The following is a 23,944-nucleotide window of genomic DNA, read 5'->3' as shown; positions in this document are numbered from 1 at the left end:
GGACAGGGAAAGGGGATGGTGCGCTGAGGGGGAAACCCTGCCGCGGGGCTACAGTTGCTGTGGACTTTGGCCGTAATAACAGCTTGCCATGAAGTTAAGACCAGATGGGGAAAGGCTGCTTGGGATGAAGGGCCCCCCCCCCTCGTTGGAGGATGCACACGGGTTCAAAGACACCCGTGGTCAGGGGGGCGCCCGCCACTTGGGACAGAAAGCACAGACCGACCGCGGGGGGGGGATTAACGAAATATGACGCGGGCATCCGAGTCGTCCGCAACTCGAGATCAGCCGAGAGACGTTTTAACGACTGCTGATCTTTAGCCGAAGTTAAGGGAGAGTTAAATCAAAGCGTGTCAGTTATATGCCAATTTTTGACACGGCAGCCCCGTTATGAAGAATTGACACGTGATTACATCCAAAAGGGAAGGGGAGAGCGTTATTTTTGCCAGTGCGGGATTCTTTTTTTTTTTTTTTTTTTTCAGTCTCAGAGATAGGATTACAAAAAGCTGGCCTTACAACATTTTATTTCGTATGGTGTTCGCTTCAGTTCCTCTGCGTGCACACCCTGCTGGCCGACCAAGATCGGGGAGCGTGACCTCAGCTCCCCCCGCTACTGCTGCTCCTCTTCACCGTAGATGTCGTTCTTCTTCCGCTTCATCTCCTCGAAGTCAAAGTCTACGCCCATCATCCGCTTGTAAATATCTTTGATGTCATCACACGTTGTCTCAAAGTGGGTGGTTGCGTCGTAAGTGCGGGAAATAAAGATCTGGAGGATGGGGAGATAGAGGGGGGCTGGTTAAGTACGCAGCTGTGAGCGCTCCCCCCTCCCCACACACACCCAGAAATGGTTCCAGCATCGTCCGTCCCCCCCAGTAATTCATACAAACCTGGCTCTCTCTGCCCAGGTCGGTCGGTGCAAACAGGTCACTGACGCTAACAAATCTAGAAGAATGGAGAAAGTCATTTCAGGAATGTTTTCCAACAGTTTGCGCTGAACATCAACTATGGTACACAGGTCTGCTCTGAGGTACAGTAACTTCACATATTTCCTCCCAACATATGGCCCACTGGCTTTTCTCATCATGCTCAGAGGCAGAGAAGAGTTGGTTTTTATATGCCGACTTTCTCTACCACTTAAGGAAGTATCAAACCAGCTTACCATCGGCTTCCCTTCCCCTCCCCACAACAGACACCCTGAGGTAGGCGGGGTTGAGAGTGTGACTAGCCCAAGGTACCCAGCTGGCTCTGTGTGTAGGAGTGGGGAAACAAATCCAGTTCACCAGATTAACCTTCACCGCTCATGTGGAGAAGTGGGGAATCAAACTTGGTTCTCCAGATCAGAGTCCACCACTCCAAACCACCGTTCTTAACCACTACACCACGCTGGCACAGACTCCTCAAATAGGGGTGGTCAGGAACCATTCCCTGGCAGCTGCACATAAAGGATCCTGGGCAGAGAGCCTGGAGAGGAGTGGCTGCCAGCCAGAGTCAACAATACCGGGCCAGATGGATTTTTCTCATGTCTATTTTGGTCTAACCAGATTAGGCAGAAGCAGTCTAGTATGACTCCATGTCTTTTCCTATACCAGGATGATCTCTACATACGGAGAAGATCTCAAATGATGGAATCCTCCATCATCATGCCTCTGATACGTTAAGAAGAAGAGTTTGTTTCTATATGCCGACTTTCTCTACCACTTAAGGAAGAATCAAACCAGCTTACAATCACCTTCCCTCCCCACAACAGACATCTTGTGATGAAGGTGGGGCTGAGAGAGTTCTGAGAGTGCTGTGACTAGTTCAAGGTCACCCAGCTGGCTTTATGGGGAAGAGGGGGGAAACCAACCCGGTTCACCAGATTAGAGTCCGCCGCTCATGTGGAGGAATGGGGGATCAAACCCAGTTCTCCAGATTCGAGTCCACAGCTCCAAACCACTACACCATGCTGGCTTTCTAATGGGGCAAGATCCGAGCCCAGCAGCGCCTTAAAGACCAACAAGCCTGCCATGGTGTACACTTTCGGGAGCCAAACCACCCTTGGCATCTGACGAAGGGAGCTGTGACCCTCAAAAGCTGATACCCTGGAAATCTTGCTGGTCTTCAAGGAGCGACTGGACACGGATCTCGTTTTTCTGCTGCAGAACGACACAGCTACCCACCCGCAGCTATGTTAAAGGGTTAGCAAAAATCACAGCAGCAATAACCCAGAAATATCTACAAAAAGGAGACAAGGTTGTACTTCTATGATGATTATACTGATAGGTGAAGTGATTGCAAGAAGAAAATCCATAGACAATAGAAATCATACATCTGCTGTAGTTTTCAATAAAAAGGAATTTTTTAATTCAAAGTTTGTATCATTGCTTGGGGTGGCTGGTTAAATTAGATAAAGTATTTTTCAGCGAAATACAAGATCTAAAAAACCTTAGTCACTTATCACAGAAAATGACCACTTATCATTCCATACAGTCCACAATAACTAATGCTGGATTCGTCTGAGTTATGTAGGTAGACGAACAAGACGTGGAATTCAAAGCCGCTTGTACGAAATGATTTAAGGGTTTAAGATATTGATGTATGATTTCTATGAATTTTCTTATTGCAATCACTTCACCGATCAATGTAATGATCGTAGAAGTACAGCCTTGTCACCTTATTGTGGATATTTCTGGGTCATTGCTGCTGTGGTTTTTGCTAAGCTTCCTCCATACGGCACGCTTCTTGTATTTTACTATCATAAAGGGGCCAATATGGCAAAGTGGTTCATCATCTAGTCCTGCAGAGAGCCAGCACCAGACCCCGCGATCTGCCCAGCCACCCGAACAGGAGGGGAGAGACGACATCCCACGCCTCGCGTTCCCCGGGAGCAAGGGGGGGGGAAAGCTGAACAGGAGCGGACCTAACGCCAGCAGTGCCACTCGATGCCAGTCCGCCTACATGACCGGACCCGCTCCTGCTATGCCCGCTCTGACCCCTCCCAAGCCCCATGCACAAGGTCAGACTGAAACAGGGTGCCAGCGAGGGAAAAGGCGGCGCTCCATGGGGCTCGGCACGGGCGCTTACTTCTGCTCAATAGGCTCCAGGAGCTCCAGGGCGGGCTTGATCTCCTTCTCTGGGTCGTTCGTCTCCACTGTAGTGCTCACAATGGCGATGTACTTCCCTTGTGCCGCGACATTGTGCGCGGAAGAGATCATGCAGACATAGATATCTGAAACACACCACGACACCAAAGGAAGAAGAATAAGAGTTGGTTTTTATGTTGGTTTTTATATGCCGACTTTCTCTACCTTTAAGGAGTCATAAACCAGCTTACAATCTCCTTCCCTTCTCCACAACAGACATCTTGTGAGGTAGGTGGGGCTGAGAGAGTTCAGAGAGAACTGTGACTGGCCCAAGGTCACCCATCAGCCTTCCTGTGGAGGAGTGGGGAATCGAACCTATTGCTCCAGATCAGAGTTCGCAGCTCAAGTGGAGGATTGGGGAATCAAACCTGGTTCTCCAGATTGGAGTCCACCACTCTTAACCACTACACCACGCTGGCATTCTTTGCAGGGAAGGTGAGATACGGAGAAGAGTTGGTTTTTATATGTCGGTTCTTGTAGGTTATCTGGGCTGTGTGATCGTGGTCTTGGTATTTTCTTTCCTGACGTTTCACCAGCAGTGTTACCCCCTCACCTCTGCAGGAGTATATTGTATACCTTGTAGTTGTGGACAAGTTTACATCGGGACCACATAACGCAGCATACAAACAAGGATAAAAGAACATGAAAGATACTGCAGGCTTGGCCAACCTGAGAAATCAGCAGTGACTGAACATGGACTGACCTAAACAGGACACAGGGTCTTATTCCAAGACACTGAAATACTGGACAATTCTATCAACTATTTTGTCAGATTGCACAGAGAAGCCATTCAAATTCATAAACATCAGCACAACTTTTAACAGAAAAGAAGAGAGTTTAAGAATGAATAAGACTTGGCTTCCTGTCCTGAAAAACTCCAGACTAACAACGAATACAGTCCACAATAGCCATGCAGATTAGCTTTGGATACCCCATGTTAACAGATCACTTCAGGATACAATGGTTCCACATTAACATACCAAACCCTCATTAGCACATTACCTTGATACTTACAGGACAATGATTAGCACACTACCTTTGATACTTTTGCAGGACAATGACTCAGCTCAAACCCAACCCCTTCTGACTATCTATTACTCTTCCTACACACTTGACACTGAGAGACACTGTCCTTCAGTGTTACTCCTCTGAAGATGCCTGCCACAGCTGCTGGCGAAACGTCAGGAAAGAAAATACCAAGACCACGGTCACACAGCCCGGATAACCTACAAGAACCGATGAACTCTGACCGTGAAAGCCTTCGACAATATTTATATGCCGGCTTTCTCCACCATTTAAAGAAGAATCAAACCGGTTTACAATCACCTTCCCTTCCCTACAACAGACACCCTCTGAGGTAGCCGTTTTAACAGCGCCAGCCTGCTGGTGTGAGCCGTGACAGACTCCCGCAACGGCGACCCCTTCCGAGACGGCTTTGCCCCCAGTCCCACCAGTGGCCCCTCCAAGACAACTGCACTAACTGAAGTCTCATCAACGACCTCAACGAGGGCCCCAAGGGGAGGCTGTGCGTGCCGCCACCCCGGGCTCATGGATCCCCGCGCTGGACTCACCCGACTTCCTGTTGACCTGGTTCTGGGGAATGATGATCTGGCACGAGTTGGAGTCGTTCGTGTTCTTGATTGGGTGGCTCAGGATACAGATGACCCGGATGACCTTGCCCGCTTTCTTTACTTTGTCCGAGACGTAGCTGGGGTCGCAGATGAGCTGCTTGCAGCGAGCGATCTGGTGGGCGAGGAGACGAGGGTTTAGAAAGGTGGTGTGTGGGGGGAAGCAAACCTTTCGGAGCCAGTGGGCACCTCTGGAATTCTAACAAAACACTGATATTATTTATTATACAGTGTACACCAAATTAAAAACGCTGGGCCTTAAATATACAGGCTGATCAATTAAAAGAATATATAAAAATAGTTGCTAATTTTACAACAAAGCCAATGATTAAAAAAATCAAAGTAAATGACCAATAAACAACCCTGAATAGGAAGGGGGGGGGGGGAAGGAAAAGAGAAAGAGAATTTTTTTATCACTCATCAATATACCATTTAAATTGGTGAAAAATCCATGTTTTACAAGTGACAATGAGCTACACAACATAGAAGGTAAAAAATTAATACTTTGAGTATCAATTGCCAGATTTTAATTCTGTCTGATGAAGGTATATTGATGAGTGATAAAAAAAAGTTTTTCTCTTGTTTCTCTTTTCTTCATACCCCCCCTTCTGGATATGTTTCTAAAAAATATGTAAATGTATATATGACTACTGAAGAAGGCCACATAGGCCGAAATACGTTTGGGTTGTTTATTGGTCCTTTACACTGATTTTTTTTATCATCAACTATGTTGTAAAATTAGCAACTATATATAAAATTAGCAACTAATTCTTTTAATTGATCAGCCTGTATATTTAAGGCCCAGTGTATTTTTCAATTTGGTGTATACTGTATAATAAATAATATCCATGATTTGTTATAATTTTCAGCTCAACTTTTAGGTTCTTTGTCTAGTTTAGGTTAAGTTTTTGTTCTTCTTCCCTTTTCGGTTGTTCTACCTTTGGAATTCTGACATGGGGAGGTGGGCGATACCATAAAATGGCCACCACAGGAGGCGGAGCCAACCACACAATGTGAGGGAGTGAGGTTAAGCATAACAGTAGCTCTTCTTACAGTTCAGGCAGAAGCTCTGTTTGACAGGATGCTTTTTGAAATGATCATACTGCTTAAAATACATATACATTTGGCTTATACCCAAAGTACTGAGCTAGCAACCTCCATCTGGCAGTATGCGCCTTCATGCAAATATCCTTTTTACGTGAGCTGAGCAAAAGCCCCACCTGGCCCCTCCCACTTTCAAAGACATTCAGCGGGCAAAGGAAAGGCGTTGGGGCGCCCACAGACACCACATTGGGGACCCCCCTGCTTTAGAAAGACAAAGCTGGGGTTGTGAGGCTTAAACTCAAATGACGACTGGTCAGGAGGAATCAGCTATAAGACACACAGCCAGGAAGGGGCTGCGCCGGTGTTGCCCCCCACCCCCGGTGCCTGGGCTACTCACACCGTCATGAGCGGCCCCAACGCTGTCATGGAGTCCCGGACCCCAATCTCCGCCCCAGGACACCAGCTGGGCCTTCCACCGGTGTCAAGGCCCGTGCCAGCATTCCAGGGGGTGTCCCGGCATCCCAGGGGCGTTCCAGGGGCACGCCGGGGGGGCAGAGCTGCCTGCAGGCAGCTTCCTATCCCTGTTCAGCCCCGAATGCCTTTTTTTGGTCCTTTGGCAGCCATGAAACAACTTTGGAGGAGCCTCAGGAATGGGCTGTCAAAGTGGCAGAGCTAAGAGGGGGCCCACCAAGCTATTCCCAACACTTTGGAGATCCCAAACCGCCCATGGCGGGGTGGGCAGCGAAGCACGCAGACGACTTCACCTACTACGTCTGGGCATAATTCAAGCAAAGAGAGAAATTACTTCAAAGCCCTAGGCTGGGAGCACTGAAAAGAAAAACCACGCAACATCCTTGGATCGGGGCCAAGCTGAATGACACAGAGAGCTGCGCGAGCTTTTGAGTTCATCCGAACTCTTCCTGGGGCCGGTATAAAAATTAAAATAATGACAGAGGAAGGGAAAAGAGCCGGATTGTGGACTCTGATTTAATTGCATGTTTGGACAAGCAGAGGGGTCTCAGCAGCCTCTTCAACTCCCTCCCCATCTTTCAGCCTTGCAGGCAGGTTTATGTGGGGGGGAAATGAGGCTGCAAACCCTCCCTTTCCGGTTGGTTGCCTGAACAAAGGCCCTCTTCCACTGGCAACCCTGGGCGCTCTCTTGACACAACACAGTTAAATTGTGGCACTCCTGCCCCAGGAAGTGGTGATGGCTGCCAACTTGGAAGGCTTGAAGAGAGGAGTGGACATGTTCATGGAGGAGAGGGCTATCCATGGCTACTAGTCAAAAGGGATACTAGTCATGATGCATCCCTATTCCCTCCAGGATCAGAGGAGGATGCCTATTATATTAGGTGCTGTGGAACACAGGCAGGATAATGCTGCTGCTGTTGTCTGGTTTGTGGGATTCCTGGAGGCACCTGGTTGGCCACTGTGTGAGCAGACTGCTGGACTTGGTGGGCCTGGATCTGATCCAGCGTGGCTGTTCTTATGAATGCCACTTGAGCAAGGTACCAACAAGCAACTAAGGCCTGTGCTATCTCCTAACCAGAAGGGGGGCACAGCTACATGGGTGAAAGAGTTTACTGTGTAAGTATCTGTAAGTCCAGCCCTGGCAGATGCAAGGCTATGCTGACTTGTCTGGATTTTATACCCCAAGAAGTTCTGCTGTCTGATAATCTCGTGGGCTGCAATTAAAAGGTGGAATTCGCTGCCAGAGGCTGTAGCGATGGCCACAAGTGAAAAATGGCTTTAAAAGGGGACTGGGCAAATTCATGGAGGACAGGTCTATCAGTGGCTACTAGCCATGGTGAGCAAAGGGAACCTCCATGTTCAGGCGCAGTCAACCACTGAATTCCAGTACCAGGAGGCGATATCAGGAAAGGCCTCGCCCTCTATGCCACTGTTGGACCGCCAGTAGAACTGGTTGGCCACTGTGTGAGACAGGATGCTGGACTAGATGGACCCTCACTGGTCTGATCCAGCAGGGCTCTTCTGATGTTCTTAACAAGGGAAGGATTTGGCCTCTCTGCCTTGTTGTTGGGCTCCAGGGGAACTGGTTGGCCTCTTACGGGTTGAAATTAAATCAAAAGAGTTTCCATCTAGACATTAGAAAGAATTTTCTAACAGTTAGAGCAGTTCCTCAGAGGAACAGGCTTCCTCGGGAGGTGGTAAGCTCTCATTCCCTGGAGGTTTTTAAGAAGGTTAGATAGCCATCTGTCAGCAATGCTGATTCTCTGACCTTAGGCAGATGATGAGAGGTAAGGCATCTTGGCCATCTTTTGGTCACTGGGGGTGTGGGGGGAGGTAGTTGTGAATGTCCTGCATTGTGCAGGGGGTTGGACTAGATGACCCTGGTGGTCCCTTCCAACTCTATAATTCTATTATTCTGTGTGAGACACGACAATGGATCATAAAGCATCCCAAGCCCTTGAAAATTTACAAGCAGGAGGGGGGGAGGGAAGAGAGCTGCACCCCCCCACACTTTGGAAGTCACTCTGTGGGCATGTGGCTCTCACAGTAAAGCCACAGCACCTTTTTCTTGAGCTTTCAAGCCTACCAGGCCAGGACTCCTGAAGGACGCGATGCAAGCATGTTCATTTAGAGGAGGTTTGAGTTGAAGCATACCGGACTGGAAAGCGTTTGGCATTTTCTCGTTTTTGTGCATCTGTTCTTGGAACACTGCCCCTTTTTTATTGCTATAAGCTGCTCTGAGTCATACAGAGAAGCAGAACGCTTTTTTTTTTTAAGCAACAAGAGCTTAGGAAGGTTGCTTCCCATTCTGTGGGCGGAAAGAGGGAAGATGGGCAATTCATGGAGCGCGCTGCTTTTGGAAGCTGCAAAGGGAGACATGGAGGCTCCTGTGCTTCTCATGCTCCAGGGACGGGGGCAAACCTCTGAAGGACAGATGTGCCTTCCTCCTCTTGGTGCCACTTGACTTTCCTGACCCCGCTGAGTCACGATCTGTTTAGTCCTATGTTCTCATTGTCTGGTAGGGAAGCACAGAACAGCTACGCGCCCTCCCACTTCTGCCAAGGACTCCGCTAGGGAAAGAGGAGATATAAGGAGGTATAACGTGCCCAGAGGAGGCCAACAAAGATGGTGAGGGGTCTGGAGACCAAGCCCTATGAGGAAAGGTTGAAGGAGCTGTGTATGTTTAGCCTGGAGAGGAGAAGACTGAGAGGGGATATGATAACCATCTTCAAGGACTTGAAGGGCTGTCATAGAGAGGAGGGTGCCGAGTTGTTTTCTGTTGTCCCAGGTCGGACCAGAACCAACGGGTTGAAATTAAATCAAAAGAGTTTCCGTCTAGACATTAGGAAGAATTTTCTAACAGTGAGAGTGGTTCCTCAGTGGAACAGGTTCCTCTCCTTCCCTGCAGGTTTTTAAGCAAAGGCTAGATGGCCCTCTGTCAGCAATGCTGATTCTATGACCTTAGGCAGATCATGAGAGGGAGGGCATCTTGGCCATCTTCTTGGCATGGAGTAGGGGGTCACTGGGGGTGTGTTGGGGGGGAGAGGTAGTGGTGAATTTCCTGCGTTGTGCATGGGGTCGGACTAGATGACCCTGGTGGTCACTTCCAATTCTATGATTCTATGAAGGGGATGGACCGATAGGATTAATCAGCTGTGCTTCCTGGATACCACTGCCAAAACAGGTAGCCAGCAATAGGCCCTGCAACATCAACTGTGTGTGTGTGGGGGGGGGGGGGGGAAGAGAGGAGAAATAGCTGCAGGTGTCGCAGGCAACCATATGTGAACAGGATTTTGATGTGAAAACATGTCCCATTAGGCTTCATAAGGATAGAAATGTGTTAAAACGTGTTAAAAAGATGTTATGTCACTTCATAGACTGGAACACCTTTGACTGTATAAGCTCAATGCTTACTTGCTATGCTGTAGAAGCAAACTCAGATTCTGCTGCTATAGTCATTTACTACAGCTGTCACAGATAAAGGTCACATATGCAGGTGTGCTTATCTGATTAAGCAAAACATACTTCTTGACAAGGAATGATAGACAATGTCATATCTACTAACTACTGCAGATGGCAGTCAAGTGCATAGTACTGCTTATAAGGCCTATTGATGAACTACAGGCTAAGTTACTGTTTATTTATAGAATGCTTTAGCTAAGGGATTCTAGAACCAAAGTTGACTGGACCTATTCCAGCACATCTACAAGATAAAGGCTCTGAAAAGATATAGAGATCTTTCTCTGACTACAGGTGAGAGAGGTTCCTGATGGTCTAAACCTACTGACCTATGGACTTCCTCCATCTACCAAAGATGTAAAACCTTGGCAGCCTAATTCTTGCGTAAATTAGGAACAATCATTTATACTTGTCTCTAAGTCTGGAGAACTCTCACAGAGAGAGGTATAATGCCACACAGTCTGTCTTTCTGAGACTGATTGTCTGGGATAACTGTCTGTACAATGCTTCATCCTGAATATGTGATGAAGACCCTTAATCTAAGGATTATAAGGGTATGGATCTTATCATACTTGAGTATGGTGTCACTGAGAACTTATAGAAGCCATAAGATCTATCTTATGTATAGACTTCCTAGTTCTGACAGACAAGATGTAAATGCAGCTTCTCTAAGAAGCCCACTACCAGAGAATATTCCAGGGGTTTCTGGAGGAAGCACTGAATATACTCTGCAGTCAGTTCTTAGACTGAGGTCTCACACAGAACTGTCTGACATACACATGCATACATAAACATGCATTACAGCCAACAATGGCTAATACATAGAATTACTCCAATTGGAATACATATAATTGGAATACATGGATGGAGATCCATGGAGCCTTAAGCTCTTAAACTGAACTATACTCAGTATTCTCTAAGATTGGCACTGCCAGAGAGATTATGAAATGGAGTTTATACTCTACACATGTTAAGCTTTACATATAGCTTCAAATACTGATTAATTACAGTATAGCAAAACCGTCAAGGTGGCTCTTAGCTATACAGCAATGCTTACAGCAAAGCATACTCAAAGATGGCTTTCACATAGCCTTTTCTAATTTGAACATGGGCTTCAGACCCATAAACCTCAAACATATAGAGACTCTATGGTCTCATGCCTTCAGTCACAAACAGACTGCTGGAAGAGCTATAGTATCAGCTCTAACATGAAACTATGGAACCAAAGAGATCTCTCCTACCTTTACAACTACTAAAGGCATTGAAATAACAGAGTAATACTTAGAGACTACCTGAAGGAAATCTAACTATTCTAAGTGAACTTATAGAATCCTTACAGAAACTCTGCAATGACATGACTATATTTAAATAATTTGAATTAGAATACTTATTCAATGCACTAACCATTATTTTACAAGATTTCTGTAAACTGTATTATTTCCTGAATGAAATATATATCTTATATAGAGTCATAGAGATTGTTGATATTGCTAATATTGCTTGCATACATAAGATAGTATTTTGTTCCTGATGAACTAACTAATATAGTTTTTATTTCTGTAACCATTTACACGCATATACTTTATGTGAAATAAATAGTATTTTTATTCATATATTCTTTTCATATTTTTACTGGAACATTTCAAGAGAAAGTATCTCGCAAGAGGTGGAAAGTGTTGATCCCTGCTTAGTGGGTAGCAGGCTGAATAAGATGAAATATCCCTTTTCAGGAAGGGGTCAATTCTAAGAGCTTGGTTACCTTAACAGCACGGACCACGACACAGGTAAAGGAGGTCACTCAATATCATGAGGCTTTTAGGTGCCCCCAAAGACTTCCCTGATGTGGCTACCTCACTGCATCTGGCCATGGTCTATTTAACCCAGCATTTGTTTTGAGAGCCAGTCAGTCCAGCGTTCCCGGGTAGCTCAAAAGAAGAGCAAGGATACAGCCTACCTGGTACTCGGCTGCCCAAGATGTGCCAAGCGAGACATCCACACTCCAGGCCTGTTCGTTTTAGCGTAAGGACATGGGCAGACAGGATGCATCAACTATGCTTCCTGGATACCCTCAACAAAACAAACTTCCGGGCTGCACTTTGTATGCTCAAAGCACACGCGATTTCTTCCTGTGATGTCACCTTTCTGTAACATGCTGCCATGCTGGAAGCAGTTCCAAAAAGTGGTCCCATTATCTGAGTATGAATCCTCAAAAAGGAGACCAGAATTATTCTCTTCTTTTTCTACTGGGCAGGGGGAATGTGCATTTTATGCAATCATAGGGGGCTTCTTTGCCTTCAACCCATTATTGAAGCTGCCCACTAGACCCTACTGGCAGATTTACACAGGTTTGCAGGAGATGAGAAGTCACAATGCGTTACTGTACCTCCCCTTCCGATTTCACTCCAACCACTCGGCCGTTTTCTATAACAATCTCTTCAATTGGCTTGTTCAGCATGTAGGTGCCTCCGTAGATGGCACTTAACCTGGCAACAATCACAAGGGTTTATTTAGATAAATGTATACCCCAATTCACCCAACAGGGACCCAACGCAACTTACTGTATCATGTTCCCCTCACAACAACCCTGTGAGGTGGGTTAAGCCGAGAGGTGTTAGTGGCCCAAGGTTACCCAGCGAAAGTGACGTGGGTTTCTCAGATCGTAGTCTGACACTCTAGCCCAGAACACCACACAGACTTCAGCTGGGGAAGAGGATTGACCCACACCCACAGAATGCTATGCCTGGCCCCAATTGCTGCCACACAGCCGGGATGTATCTAGCACATTCTCCTTCACCCTTCCTCAAAGGAGCTCAGGACAGCGCACACGATTCCCCCTCCCCATTTTATCTGAACCAACCTGGGAAGCTAGGTTGGGCTGCGAGCAATCAGATCAAGATAGCGCCAATAAGCTCCTTGTCCAAGCGGGGCTTGAACAAGTCCTAAGCTGAAGCCCAACAACTACACCACCCCACCAGAGGAATGGGAGTAAGCTTTCCCATTTGGACTGTGCTCATATTGCCATGTAAAGCAACCTGAAAGACCAGAAGAATGAAGAGTTGGTTTTTATATGCTGACTTTCTCTACCACTTAAGGGAGACTCAAACCGGCTTACAATCACCTTCCCCGCCCCACAACAGACACCCCGTGAGGTAGGTGGGGCTGAGAAAGCTCTTAATAGAACTGTGTCTAGCCCAAGGTCACCCAGCTGGCTTCGTGGGGAGGAGTGGGGAAACAAATCCAGTTCACCAGATTAGCCTCCGCCGCTCATATGGAGTGGGGAATCAAGCCAAGTTCTCCAGATCAGTCCACTGCTCATGTGGAGAAGTGGGGAATCAAACCCGGTTCTCCAGATCAGCGTCCACCACTCCAAACCACCGCTCTTAACCACTACACCTGACGTCAGGCTAGTCAACTTAACCATTACCTGAAGTCAGGCTAGTCAATGAAGTGATGCTTTCACTCAGATGCCGTCCCCTCGGTTGGTGAGGGAGACAGAGTGTGAAAACATGAGCCACACAACAACTTAACCTTTTCGCCGCTTCTCCCAGTGCGAGGGGGTTCCTGGCTTCCTCGTGAGGTGCTTCCTTTCCCCTCTGAGCCAGCAAAATACAGGAGGGGGCAGTGGGGCGCTCAGGCCCCGGGGTCATGGCCAGGAACCTTGATGCACTGAACCTCATGGGAGGCACAGAATGGGGCTGTTCTGCCAGTCCGGGGTTTTGGTTGTTTTGCGGATTCATGTTTTATCCTGAAAAATCGTTTCAATGTTTTTACGCTGTGGCAGGGCTTTTAATGCTGGATTTTCGCTTGGTGTAGTGGTTAAGAGCAGTGGTTTGGAGCAGTGGATCTGAAGAACCGGGTTCGATTCCCCACTCCTCCACATGAGCGGCAGATGCTAATCTGGTGAACAGAATTTGTTTCCCCACTCCTACACATGAAGCCAGCTGGGTGACCTTGGGCCAGTCACAGTTCTCTCAGCCTCATCTACCTCTCAGGGTGTCTGTTATGGGGAGGGGAAGGGAAGGTGATTGTAAGCAGGTTTGTCTTCCTTAAGTGGTGGAGAAAATCGGCATATAAAAACCAACTCTTCTTCTTCCTTTTAATATTTTGTTTTCATTGTGATTTACCTTGTGAGCTGCCTTAGGGAGATTCCCTGGAAAGGCAACATAAAACGCTGTGTACGAACTCCTGCGGGTCGTGAGGCAGGGCACCCGTCATCAAAAAAAGAACAAAAACAGCCAGAGGTGCCCTGCAGAGACGCACTGCCCATGCGCGGCAGGCTGTTTGGTTCTTGTGCTGGCCTGTGGTGCCCAGCGGTCTCACAGTGAAAACAGGAAAGGTGCAGAAGCGCGGCAGCGGGGAAAATGGTTTCGCCCACAACCACAGCTTCCCCCTTGAGAAGGTTTTGAGACACTTGGTAGGGGCCCAACAGAAAAGCCAGCAATGCTTAAGGCACACATGCGAGGCTGGAGAGTTGCACTCCTCCGAAGTGAATGAATAAGCTGCTTTTCAGGGGCTCTAAGCCCTACACGACCGGGGTGCCTGAAGGGCCATGTTCTCTCGTATGTACCTGCCTGGGAATTAAGGTCACAGGGAGAGGCCCTCCTGACTGCCCCGCCAATCAAAGAAGATCATCTGGCGGGTAAATGAGAGAGGGCCATTTTGGTGGCAGCCCCACGACCTCCCCAAGGAACAACCTCCCCAAGGAAGTGTGCCTGGCCCCATCTCTTTCGATCTTCAGGAGGCAGCTGAAGACTGTTTTATTTAGGACTGCATTTGACTAATTTACTAGCAGTCCTAAACTGTGATTTTAAAATTCTTTATGTGTTTTACTGTATGTATTTTATTTATCCCCATCACTATGTATGGGTGTGAAAGCTGGACAATGAAGAAAGCTGACAGGAAGGAAGCTGTTTCACTTGAAATGTGGTGCTGGAGAAGAGTTTTATGGATACCATGGACTGCCAAAAAGACAAATCAGTCGGTTGGAGATCAAATCGAGCCTGAATTCTCCCTAGAAGCTAAAATGACTAAACTGAGGCTATCGTACTTTGGTCACATCATGAGAAGGCAAGACTCACTGGAGAAGACAATCATGCGAGGAAAAGTTGAAGGCAGCTGGAAAAGAGGAACGCCCAACCTGAGATGGACTGACTCAATGAAGGAAGCCATGGGCTTCAGTTTGCAAGATCTGAGCAAAGCCGTCCATGATAGGACATCAGGGAGGTCATGAAGTCACAGTGTCACCGCAAGCTGGAAGTGACTTGATGGCTCTTAACACCTGCACACATTTTATCTACATTGTAAGCCCCCTTGAGTTCCATGGGGAAGGAAGGCAGCTAACAGATGCTTTCAACCAACCAACCAACCAACCAACCTTCGGCTGAGGAATGTCTCTCACCTTGCAAATCCCTGGGGCAGCTCTCCCAGACCATAGAGAGGATACAGGTAGGGGCTTTTGCCGTATCGAGCCAGAGACTCGCTGTACAGTTTGATCCTGTTGATGGTTTCGAGGCAAGGCTGGTCTAGGTAGCTGTGAAAGGGGAAAGAGTCGCTAAGCAGAATGGTAATGAAGAGCTAATGCCCAAAGGCCTCTCTACTGGAACCTGGCCCTTCTCCCAAGGGCTTCTCCTGCTTAGAAAGCAGATCCCTGACTTGTCACAGAATTACAGAGTTGGAAGGGACCACCAAGGTCATCTAGTCCAACCCCCTGTACAATGCAGGAAATTTACAACTAACTACCCCACACACACACCCAGGCACCCCTACTCCATACCCAGGTGATGGCCAAGATGCCCTCCCTCTTGTGAATTGCCTAAGGTCATAGAATCAGCATGGCTGACAGATGGCCATCTAGCCTCTGCTTCAAAACCTCCAGGGAAGGTGAGCTCATCAGCTCCAGAGGAAGCCTGTTCCACTGAGGAACACCTCTGTTACAAAGTTGAATGCCTTTGAATGCTACCTCCCTCTCCACTAGGGCAGCTTGCTTGCATTCTTTACCAGACCTGGCTTTTCTGGAACCACAAATACCGTCCAAACTACTCCTCAGCTAGGAGGATTAAAAGCAGGCAGCAGATACTTGGGGGAACAAGCCACACAGCACGCGAGATCCTGTGCATCCCAGGTAACCCTGAAGACTGTCAGAAACCCCTGGAGCAAACTGTCGCGAGGCCTCCAAGACTAGCTTCTATTTGTCAGAGAGCCTACCGGTGGCTCGCCCTGCTAAGGCCTCAGCGTGTGGGAACGTGCCCCCCGGGGGAGTCAGGGAGCAGCCACTTACTCGTCGGTCCTGTAGAGTGCCAGAGCGTGGCCGGTGAAGTCGATCACATCCTGGCCCAAGTCAAACTTCTTGTACACGTCCCGCATGGTGTTCTTCTTGGGATCAATCCCTTCAAAGGTGCGGGCGTCGTTCTCATCACAGTTGGCCACGTACACCAGGAACTTCCGGAAGCGCCGTTTCTCGAACAGGCCCATCAGACCTGCAAGGCCGGGAAACCATCAGGTCCAAGCACATTCCTTGTTGAACAATTCAGAAGCAAAGGCAGAGCGTGACAGGAGTGACACCCCTGTCCTGCCAGCAGAACTCAGAACATTCCGCCAGGCCTATGGTTGAGGACAGCAAGGTTGTTTCATCAGGGCGGGCCACTCTACCCCTACCTTCTGTGTGAGAAATAAACTGGGGAGCAGATGATCGCACCAATGTCCCATCTATGTTTGAAATGGAGGGGAAAAACCACCCAACGCTCTCAGTAAAATGCAATTCTTGTACAGGATTTTATAAATATTTTGAATGCCAGGCTGGTCCTAGGAAAAATAGCTCATCTAGGATTTGATCCTGAATGAATAGGCCAGTGGTTAGTGCAAGCTAACTGCTTCAGATGCCAGACAATAGACGTCTCCGTTCTTCTAAGTGCACTGTTTGCCATATTCTTTGTGTTGATTTGTTTATTTTGTCTGTTGCAAAAATCTGATTTCATTTGCTCTAAGACCTTTACAGCAAGTAACATATAAGCTATAACTTTTATTTATGAGTTATTGTATTGCATTTTTCAAATTTTATTGCTGCCAATTCTAGTGTGGTATTGTTTGATTGTATTTTATTCAACTGGACAAATCATAAATAATTTTTAAAAAAAGATTTCATAATATATTTATTGTATTATATTGCATTACATTTTATGATGTTAGCTGCCCTGAGCCTGGCTCTGGCCGGGATGGAGGGCAGGATATAAATCGAAATAAATAGTAATAAATAATAATAAATAACTGAACAGCATAGCCCAAGCGTCCCCAAACTTCTTCAGCCTGTGGGATCCTTTCCCCCAGACTCATCTCCACGCTACACACTGAATGACGCAAGCACCGGCGGCCACATATAACCCCATCTGCAACCTTGAAAGCGCTCCCAAGGGTTTGTGCTTCGCATCTTAATGCAGGTAGACCTGCGACACAGAGAAAGCACCGTCTACTTACTGGAGGCCAGGGCTTCTGCCTCGGTTGAGGGAACTTTGTAAATCTTCCCTGCCTTGTAGACAAAGCTGCCCTCAATCACCTTGAAGTCCAAGTAGCGAGTAACTTCGGTGTACAGCAACATCTTGACCAGCTGGCCTAAAAACAAGAGAGGCTTACAGTTATCTGGTGAGCAGAAACACACAAAGCTGCCTTCTACTGAATCGGCCCATCACATGGAACACTGAAGCTGCCTTATACTGAATCAGACCCTTGGTCCGCCAAGTCAGTATTGTCTACTTAGACCAGCAGTGGCTCTCCCGGGTCTCAGGCGGAAGTCTTTCACATCACCTACTTGCCTAGTCCTTTTAACTGGAGATGCCGGGGATTGAACCTGGGACCTTCTGCATACAAAGCAGGTGCTTTATCACTCAGCCATGGCCCCTTCCAAGACAAAATAAAAATTCACAGCTTAATGTTTCTTCTTTTAGCTTCTGGGGTTCAAACACACCTAAGATAAGCAGGCCTTTCAACATTGGGGTCCTTGTTTCTGGGTATTTGCACATGCTCAAAAGGGCAATCCACAGCAGGGATTCCTCGAATCCAGCCCTTTGACCTTCAAGTAATTCACCTTACTCAATGTCTTTTACGCGGACAAGCAGTACACTTGCACACAGAGCTGCCCAATATGGAAGTAAGTCATTCATCCTTCAAGGTCACTATTGTCTACTCCTACTGGCAGCTGCATTTCTCAAGTGTTTCCATCACCTACGACTTGACATTTTTAACTGGAGATGCTGGGGATTGAACCCGGGATCCTCTGCATGCAAAGCATTCAGAGTCATGGCCCTGCCCCTGCCCCTCTGAATGAGCTGAAAGGCACCCTCAAATTCATGGGAAGGATTTGGGAGTAAGTCACCCATGCAATCAGATGACTACGCTAGGGGAAACTTCTCCGGGGACAGAAATACTACTTTATCATACCGCACAAGACATTTTAAGAAGTGGAAGAGCGGCCTCTGATCCTGAGAGGTCAACCGCAGCACCAACCATTACCAAGCGGAACTTCAGCTCTCAAGCGTAACCCTGTCTGTACACAATTCAGCCCTGTAAGAGCCAACTAGAAAAACAAGATGGATTTAAATGATCTAGTAAAGCTTGGTGCTCATTATGTTTCTAGAAGCATCAATTTATAGGGACAGAAATGGGCAGATGTGACTAACATTAAGCAGAAGCTGGGGGTAAGAACATAAGGAAAGCCCTGCTGGCTCAGACCAAGGCCCATCAAGTCCAGCAGTCTGTTCACACCATGGCCAACCAGGTGCCTCTAGGATGCTCACAAGCAAAATGATTGCAGCAGCATTACCCTGCCTGTGGTCCACAGCACCTAATAGAATAGGCATGCTCCTCTGATTCTGGAGAGAATACGTATGAAAAGAACATAAGAAAGGCCATGCTGGATCAGACCGAGGCCCATCAAGTCCAGCAGTCTGTCTGCAGTGGCCAACCAGGCGCCTGTAGGATGCCCTCAAACAACGCAACTGCAGCAGCATTATCCTGTGTTCCACAGCACCTAATATAGGCGTGCTCCTCTGATCCTGGAGGAAGTAGGTAGGCATCATGACTAGTATCCATTTTGACTAGTAGCCATGGATAGCCCTCTCCTCCATGAACACTCGCCTCTTAAAGCCTTCCAAGTTGGCAGCCATTACTACCTCCTGGGGCAGGGAGTCCCACAATTTAACTATGCGTTTTGGATCTCTCACCCTTCAGCAGATGCATTCTGGTATTATGAGAGAGGGAGAAAAGCTTCTCCCTGTCCACCCTCTCCACACCGTGCATAATTTTATAGACCTCTATCGTGTCTCCCCTTAACCACCTTCTCTACAAGCTAAACAGCCCTAAGTGTGTAAGTTTGCCACCACGGCAGACGGAGCTGGCCTTGGCGTGGCATCGATGGGGCAGTGTTCAGCTGGGCTTTGGGTCAGGGCCCAAACCCTCTGGTGCCAGTTAAGACACAAACCGGGCACATACGGAAGCATTACATGGCAGACAACAAGGCAGGAGCCTTCTCATAACAAAGGAACACTGAAAGAGGGGCTGAGTTATACTCCCTTCAGGACAGGCAAGTAAAGGTGGTTCTTCACACTTGTAGGCTGCCGAGGGGTACCTCTTTCATTTAACATAAGTCATGCAGCTGACCCCTATGATAGCTAGCCTGAAAGCAGGCTCTTAGAATAGAATCATAGACTTGGAAGGGACCGCCAGGGTTATCTAGTCCAACCCCTGCACAATGCAGTAAATTCACAGACACCTCCCTCCCCACACCCCCAGTGATCCCTACTCCACGCCCAGAAGATGGCCAAGATGCCCTCCCTCTCATCATCTGCCCAGTCATAGAATCAGCATTGCTGACAGATGGCCATCTAGCCTCTGCTTAAAAATCTCCAGGGAAGGAGCACTTACCACCTCCCGAGGAAGCCTGTTCCACTGAGGAACCGCTCTAACTGTTCGAAAGTTTTTCCTAATGTTTAAACGGAAACTCTTTTGATTTAATTTCAACCCGCTGGTTCTGGTCCAACCTTCTGGGGCAACAGAAAACAACTCGGCACCGTTAACATTAAATAAAAAGAAAAGAAAAAAGAAAGAATGCAGTCCTCTGGCTCCAGTCATTCTATCAACCCACCCCTTGCCATCTTTGTTGCCCTCCTCTGGACACATTCCAGCTTGTCTACATCCTTCTTAAATTGCAGTGCCCAAAATGGAACACAGTACTCTAGGTGAGGTATAGCCAAGGCATGTAAACCAGATACCAGCAGGGTGGCAAAGGGGACAGAACATAAGGCAAGACCTTCTGTTCACATGCCGCCAAGGGATGTTTCCCTTTTCATGGAGGCGCAGAGGGGAGATGTGTTCCCAGACACTAGAGGAGTTTGGGAAAAGGAAGCCCGCTTGCTTCATTTGTGCCAGGAGAAGACAGCCAAGAAGCTCTCGGCCACTCACCGTTCGCCATCAGGAATTTGGGAATCAGATCCACGTTCCAGTCTCTTCCTCGGCCCATCGACTCTGGTGGAGATCCGGGTAGATTAAACCGTTTGTACAACTTGAATGACAAAGGAGATGTGCAATTAGGACAGGGCATTTCTGAACGGGATGAGCAGGACTTTGCAGACTGTGCCTTCTGGACCAAGTTCTTGTTCACAACGCTAGAGACAGACCAGGAACTTTGAAATAATGCACAGGGGGTCACAGAAAGAACTGCAGCTCAGCACAGCTTTCCAGACTCCACCTCTCCGCTGACTGCAAAATTAGCAGTAGAGTTGCTGAAATGGCGTATGAAAGGAGGGGGAGAGATGAATGCTCGTTTCACGTCTATTCGAGATAGCCACAATCAGAATTCTAAAGCATTCTCCACTGCCTGTTTACAGTTACTTGCCAAGTTCTATATCACCAAAAAAAAAGAAAAGAAAAAGAATGCAGTCCTCTGGCTCCAGTCATTCTATCAACCCACCCCCAGGGCTTACAGACAGAAGAGACTGTCAGATTTGTGATCCGCGCTAGAAACCATTTCATCCCGCCCATTAGCTAGACTCGCTCAAAGGAAACACAGCCATTTAGAGGGCTGAGTGATTCTAGAAAAAGAATCCTCTCGACAGCTCTGCTACAGGCTACGAACACAGCAAGGCGACAAGGCTATTACAACATAAACTGTTCCCAACAAAGTAAAGGAGAACCCATTCCTAACAACTGGGCGTACTCACGTCCTCCAGGGGTGTGATAGATGCACTTTCGCCTCCGTAGTAAGCATTGCGATCCATGTGGAGGACTTTTTTTCCGTTCACCGACATAATGCCAGAGAGAATACATTCCTGCGTAAAAGAAGAGACAGCATTAGACCACAGAAGCCACCCGGGGTGTGCGTGAGACTATCCTTTATTCTGCGTGTGCAAGAAATTCCCCTCGCCAGTCTGAATCAAGCAGGCTGGGGTCCCCAACCTTTTTGAGCCTGCGGGAATCATTTGGAATTCCGACACAGGACGGTGGGAGCAACACAAAATGGCTGCCACAGGAGGCGGAGCCAACCACAAAAGAGCTTACTTTCAGTCCTTGCGCTGTTGTGGCAGCTGCTGCCAAAGCAACATTAAAAAAAATTGTACAGCCAATCAGAAGCCCTGCTGGGCGAAAGCCGCACCCACTTTCTAAAAACACTTGGTGGGCACAGGGAAAGGTATCAGTCACCAAGTCAGAGACCCCTGAAGTAGGTGGATGATGAAGGTAACTCGATTGCCACATTTCTCATTTACGTGCTATTGCTGTAATGGAAAATTTAGGTTCCAGCACAATAAATGGTATCTAGCGTCATTCATTAACTTCCTATAAGCAAACCTGCATTAACCTGGCATCCTGCAACAGGTTTTTGCTGTAAAGTGGTGCACAAGCCAGCCGAAAGTCTAACAAGAGCTGAAGCCCTGGATCCACATACAAAACAAAACAACAGTCGGTTTACTAAAGCCGTGGCACTAAACAAACTGATGGCGAAACACAGAACTCACTTCTTGGGCTGGGTCCTTTACGCAGCTACTGCAAAGTACAACACCCGCCTGCCAACCCTGCAGAAGCTCGCCAGCCCAAACCAAGAAAGGATTCCAAGGGTGTGGCTAAAAGCAGGCCAGGAGAATCAGCCGCATGCCCAGTTATTTCCACTTCCTTTGGCTGCTGAACGCTGACTTCAGTCTTGCCTCCACGCAGAGCCTGAAGCAGGAGGCTTAGAGATCAGGCCAGAGGGGAGGTGGTATGCACAGCCTATCTGCATGACTGGCATGGCTAGGGAAGGGTGGGGTATAAAATGAATATTAAAAAAAAAATGCACTGCGAGAAGCCGAACATAAGAAAGGCCCTGCTGGACCGAGGCCCATCAAGTCCAGCAGTCTGTTCACTCAGTGGCCAACCAGGTGCCTCTAGGAAGCCCACAAGCAAGGCGACTGCAGCAGCATTGTCCTGCCTGTGCTCCTTTATAGCACCTCATATAATAGGCATAAGAACATAAGAAAGGCCCTGCTGGATCAGACCAAGGCCCATCCAGTCCAGCAGTCTGTTCACCCAGGGGCCAACCAGGTGCCTCTTGGATGACTGCAGCAGCATTATCCTGCCTGTATTAAGAACATGATAAAGACAGTGCTGGATCAGACCACGTCCAGCAGTCTTGTTCACACAGTCTGTTCACACAGTGGCCAACCAACAATAAAAATTCAAAACAATAACAATTGCACAACTATTCAAAATCAAATTAAAACTTTTTAGTTGAAATGTATTCAACAAAACTGATGAACTTGATCCAGTGGTACCAGCTTGTCAAAGTCTAGGGAAAAATTCTGATAGTTTCCACTATATTTGCCAGCATGGTGCCATAGCTTGATCTATTGTAAATTAGTGAACAACACAATTGAAGGGGCCCACCTCTAGCGCCCCCCCTGCTGCCCCCTTGACTCTTCATGCCCCCCTAGGTAATCCTACTGCCCCCCAGGGGGTGGTATTGCCCACTTTGGGAACCACTTATTTAGAACAATTAGTAAACGAGGTCCCATACCTGCACGCCAAACTATCAGCCCTACACCCTACCACACTTAGGGTAGCCAGTGTGATGTAGGGGGTAAGAACAGTGGATTCCCCAGTCCTCCACATGAAGCCTTGCTGGGTGACCTTGGGCTAGTCACAGTTCTCTGAGCTCCCTCAGCCCACCTACCCCACAAGATGCCTGTTGGGGGGGGGGAAGAGGGAAGGTGATTGTAAGCCACTCAGACTCCTCAAAGGTAGAGAAAAGAAGGGTGTAAAAACCAAAGCTGCTGATTCTTAGTGTGCGAGAATCTGGCTACCAGGCATTTAATTGATGGCCAAAATTAAAAATTTAGGTATCTGGAGGGCAGTCATCAAGAAGCAAATCCAGTATGGTTCACATTTCTACTTCTTACTTGCAGACTTGGCAGAACACTTCAAAAGTTGACTTTTTAAAAAAATGAGCAGAAACAATGCTGCCTCTGACCTGGGTGGCCCAGGCTAGCCCGATTTTGTCACTGGAAGCTAAGGAAGGGTCTGCCCTGGTTAGTACTTTTATGGGAGACCACCAAGGAAGTTCCAGGGTTGCTATGCAGAGGCAGGTGATGGCAAACCGCCTCTGTTCACCTCTTGCCTTGAAAACCTTACGGGTTGGCCCTAAACAGGTTACCACTTGACAGCAAAAGAAAAAAAAAAGACTTTGCACCAGCTCATCAGAAATCCTTGCTGGACAGAACTTTTTAAATACCACTGACTGAGCATTTCTCGTTCAGTTGCTGAGGAGTGGTGGTGTTCCTTCCATGATCTTTAGGGCCCCTCGGCCACCTTTGCTGCCTTCAACCAAGTTGCAGATCTCTCAGGGGTCAGAGCAGACGCAGCTCCACCCCGACTTCCTCCGGCTGATTTCAAGGCAGCCAACAACTAAACCCTGCGAGGGCAGAACACCTGCAAGACACTCAGAGCCAGCGGGGCTAGACAGAAACCTGCACCAGTTCTCACGGAGGAATTATTTATAACATTTATTAGCTGCCTGTCTACCTTGCGGAAATTACGTACATAAAATAGTAATGATTAAAAACACACACCTAAAAAGCCACAATTTAAAATCTCAATTAGGACTGCCAATAAATAAAACCTAAAATTAGTCAAATGCACTCCTAAATAAAATAGTCTTGAAGATCGAAAATGAGGGGGCCAGGTGCACCTCCCTGCAAGGTTGTTCCA

The 23,944-nt window shown here is 47.6% G+C and overlaps 1 protein-coding gene across 1 annotated transcript in view; it reads right to left on the bottom strand.

Annotated features, from left to right (window-relative positions):
- Window positions 1-607: 607 nt before the first annotated feature.
- GDI2 (GDP dissociation inhibitor 2) overlaps window positions 608-23,944 on the bottom strand; it is a 35,035-nt gene continuing 11,698 nt past the window's right edge. The window contains exons 2-11 of the mRNA XM_056846868.1: window positions 20,929-21,036; window positions 20,171-20,270; window positions 17,192-17,326; window positions 15,999-16,197; window positions 15,120-15,251; window positions 12,105-12,204; window positions 4,691-4,862; window positions 3,061-3,205; window positions 885-939; window positions 608-763 (exon numbers count right to left, since the gene is read on the bottom strand). Of these exons, the coding sequence (XP_056702846.1) occupies window positions 608-763; window positions 885-939; window positions 3,061-3,205; window positions 4,691-4,862; window positions 12,105-12,204; window positions 15,120-15,251; window positions 15,999-16,197; window positions 17,192-17,326; window positions 20,171-20,270; window positions 20,929-21,036 (1,302 nt within the window). The remainder of the gene's footprint in view (window positions 764-884; window positions 940-3,060; window positions 3,206-4,690; window positions 4,863-12,104; window positions 12,205-15,119; window positions 15,252-15,998; window positions 16,198-17,191; window positions 17,327-20,170; window positions 20,271-20,928; window positions 21,037-23,944) is intronic.

Source organism: Euleptes europaea, chromosome 3 (genome assembly GCF_029931775.1).
Source record: "Euleptes europaea isolate rEulEur1 chromosome 3, rEulEur1.hap1, whole genome shotgun sequence".
NCBI classification, from domain to species: domain Eukaryota; kingdom Metazoa; phylum Chordata; class Lepidosauria; order Squamata; family Sphaerodactylidae; genus Euleptes; species Euleptes europaea.
This window is presented reverse-complemented; position numbering and strand designations above follow the sequence as displayed.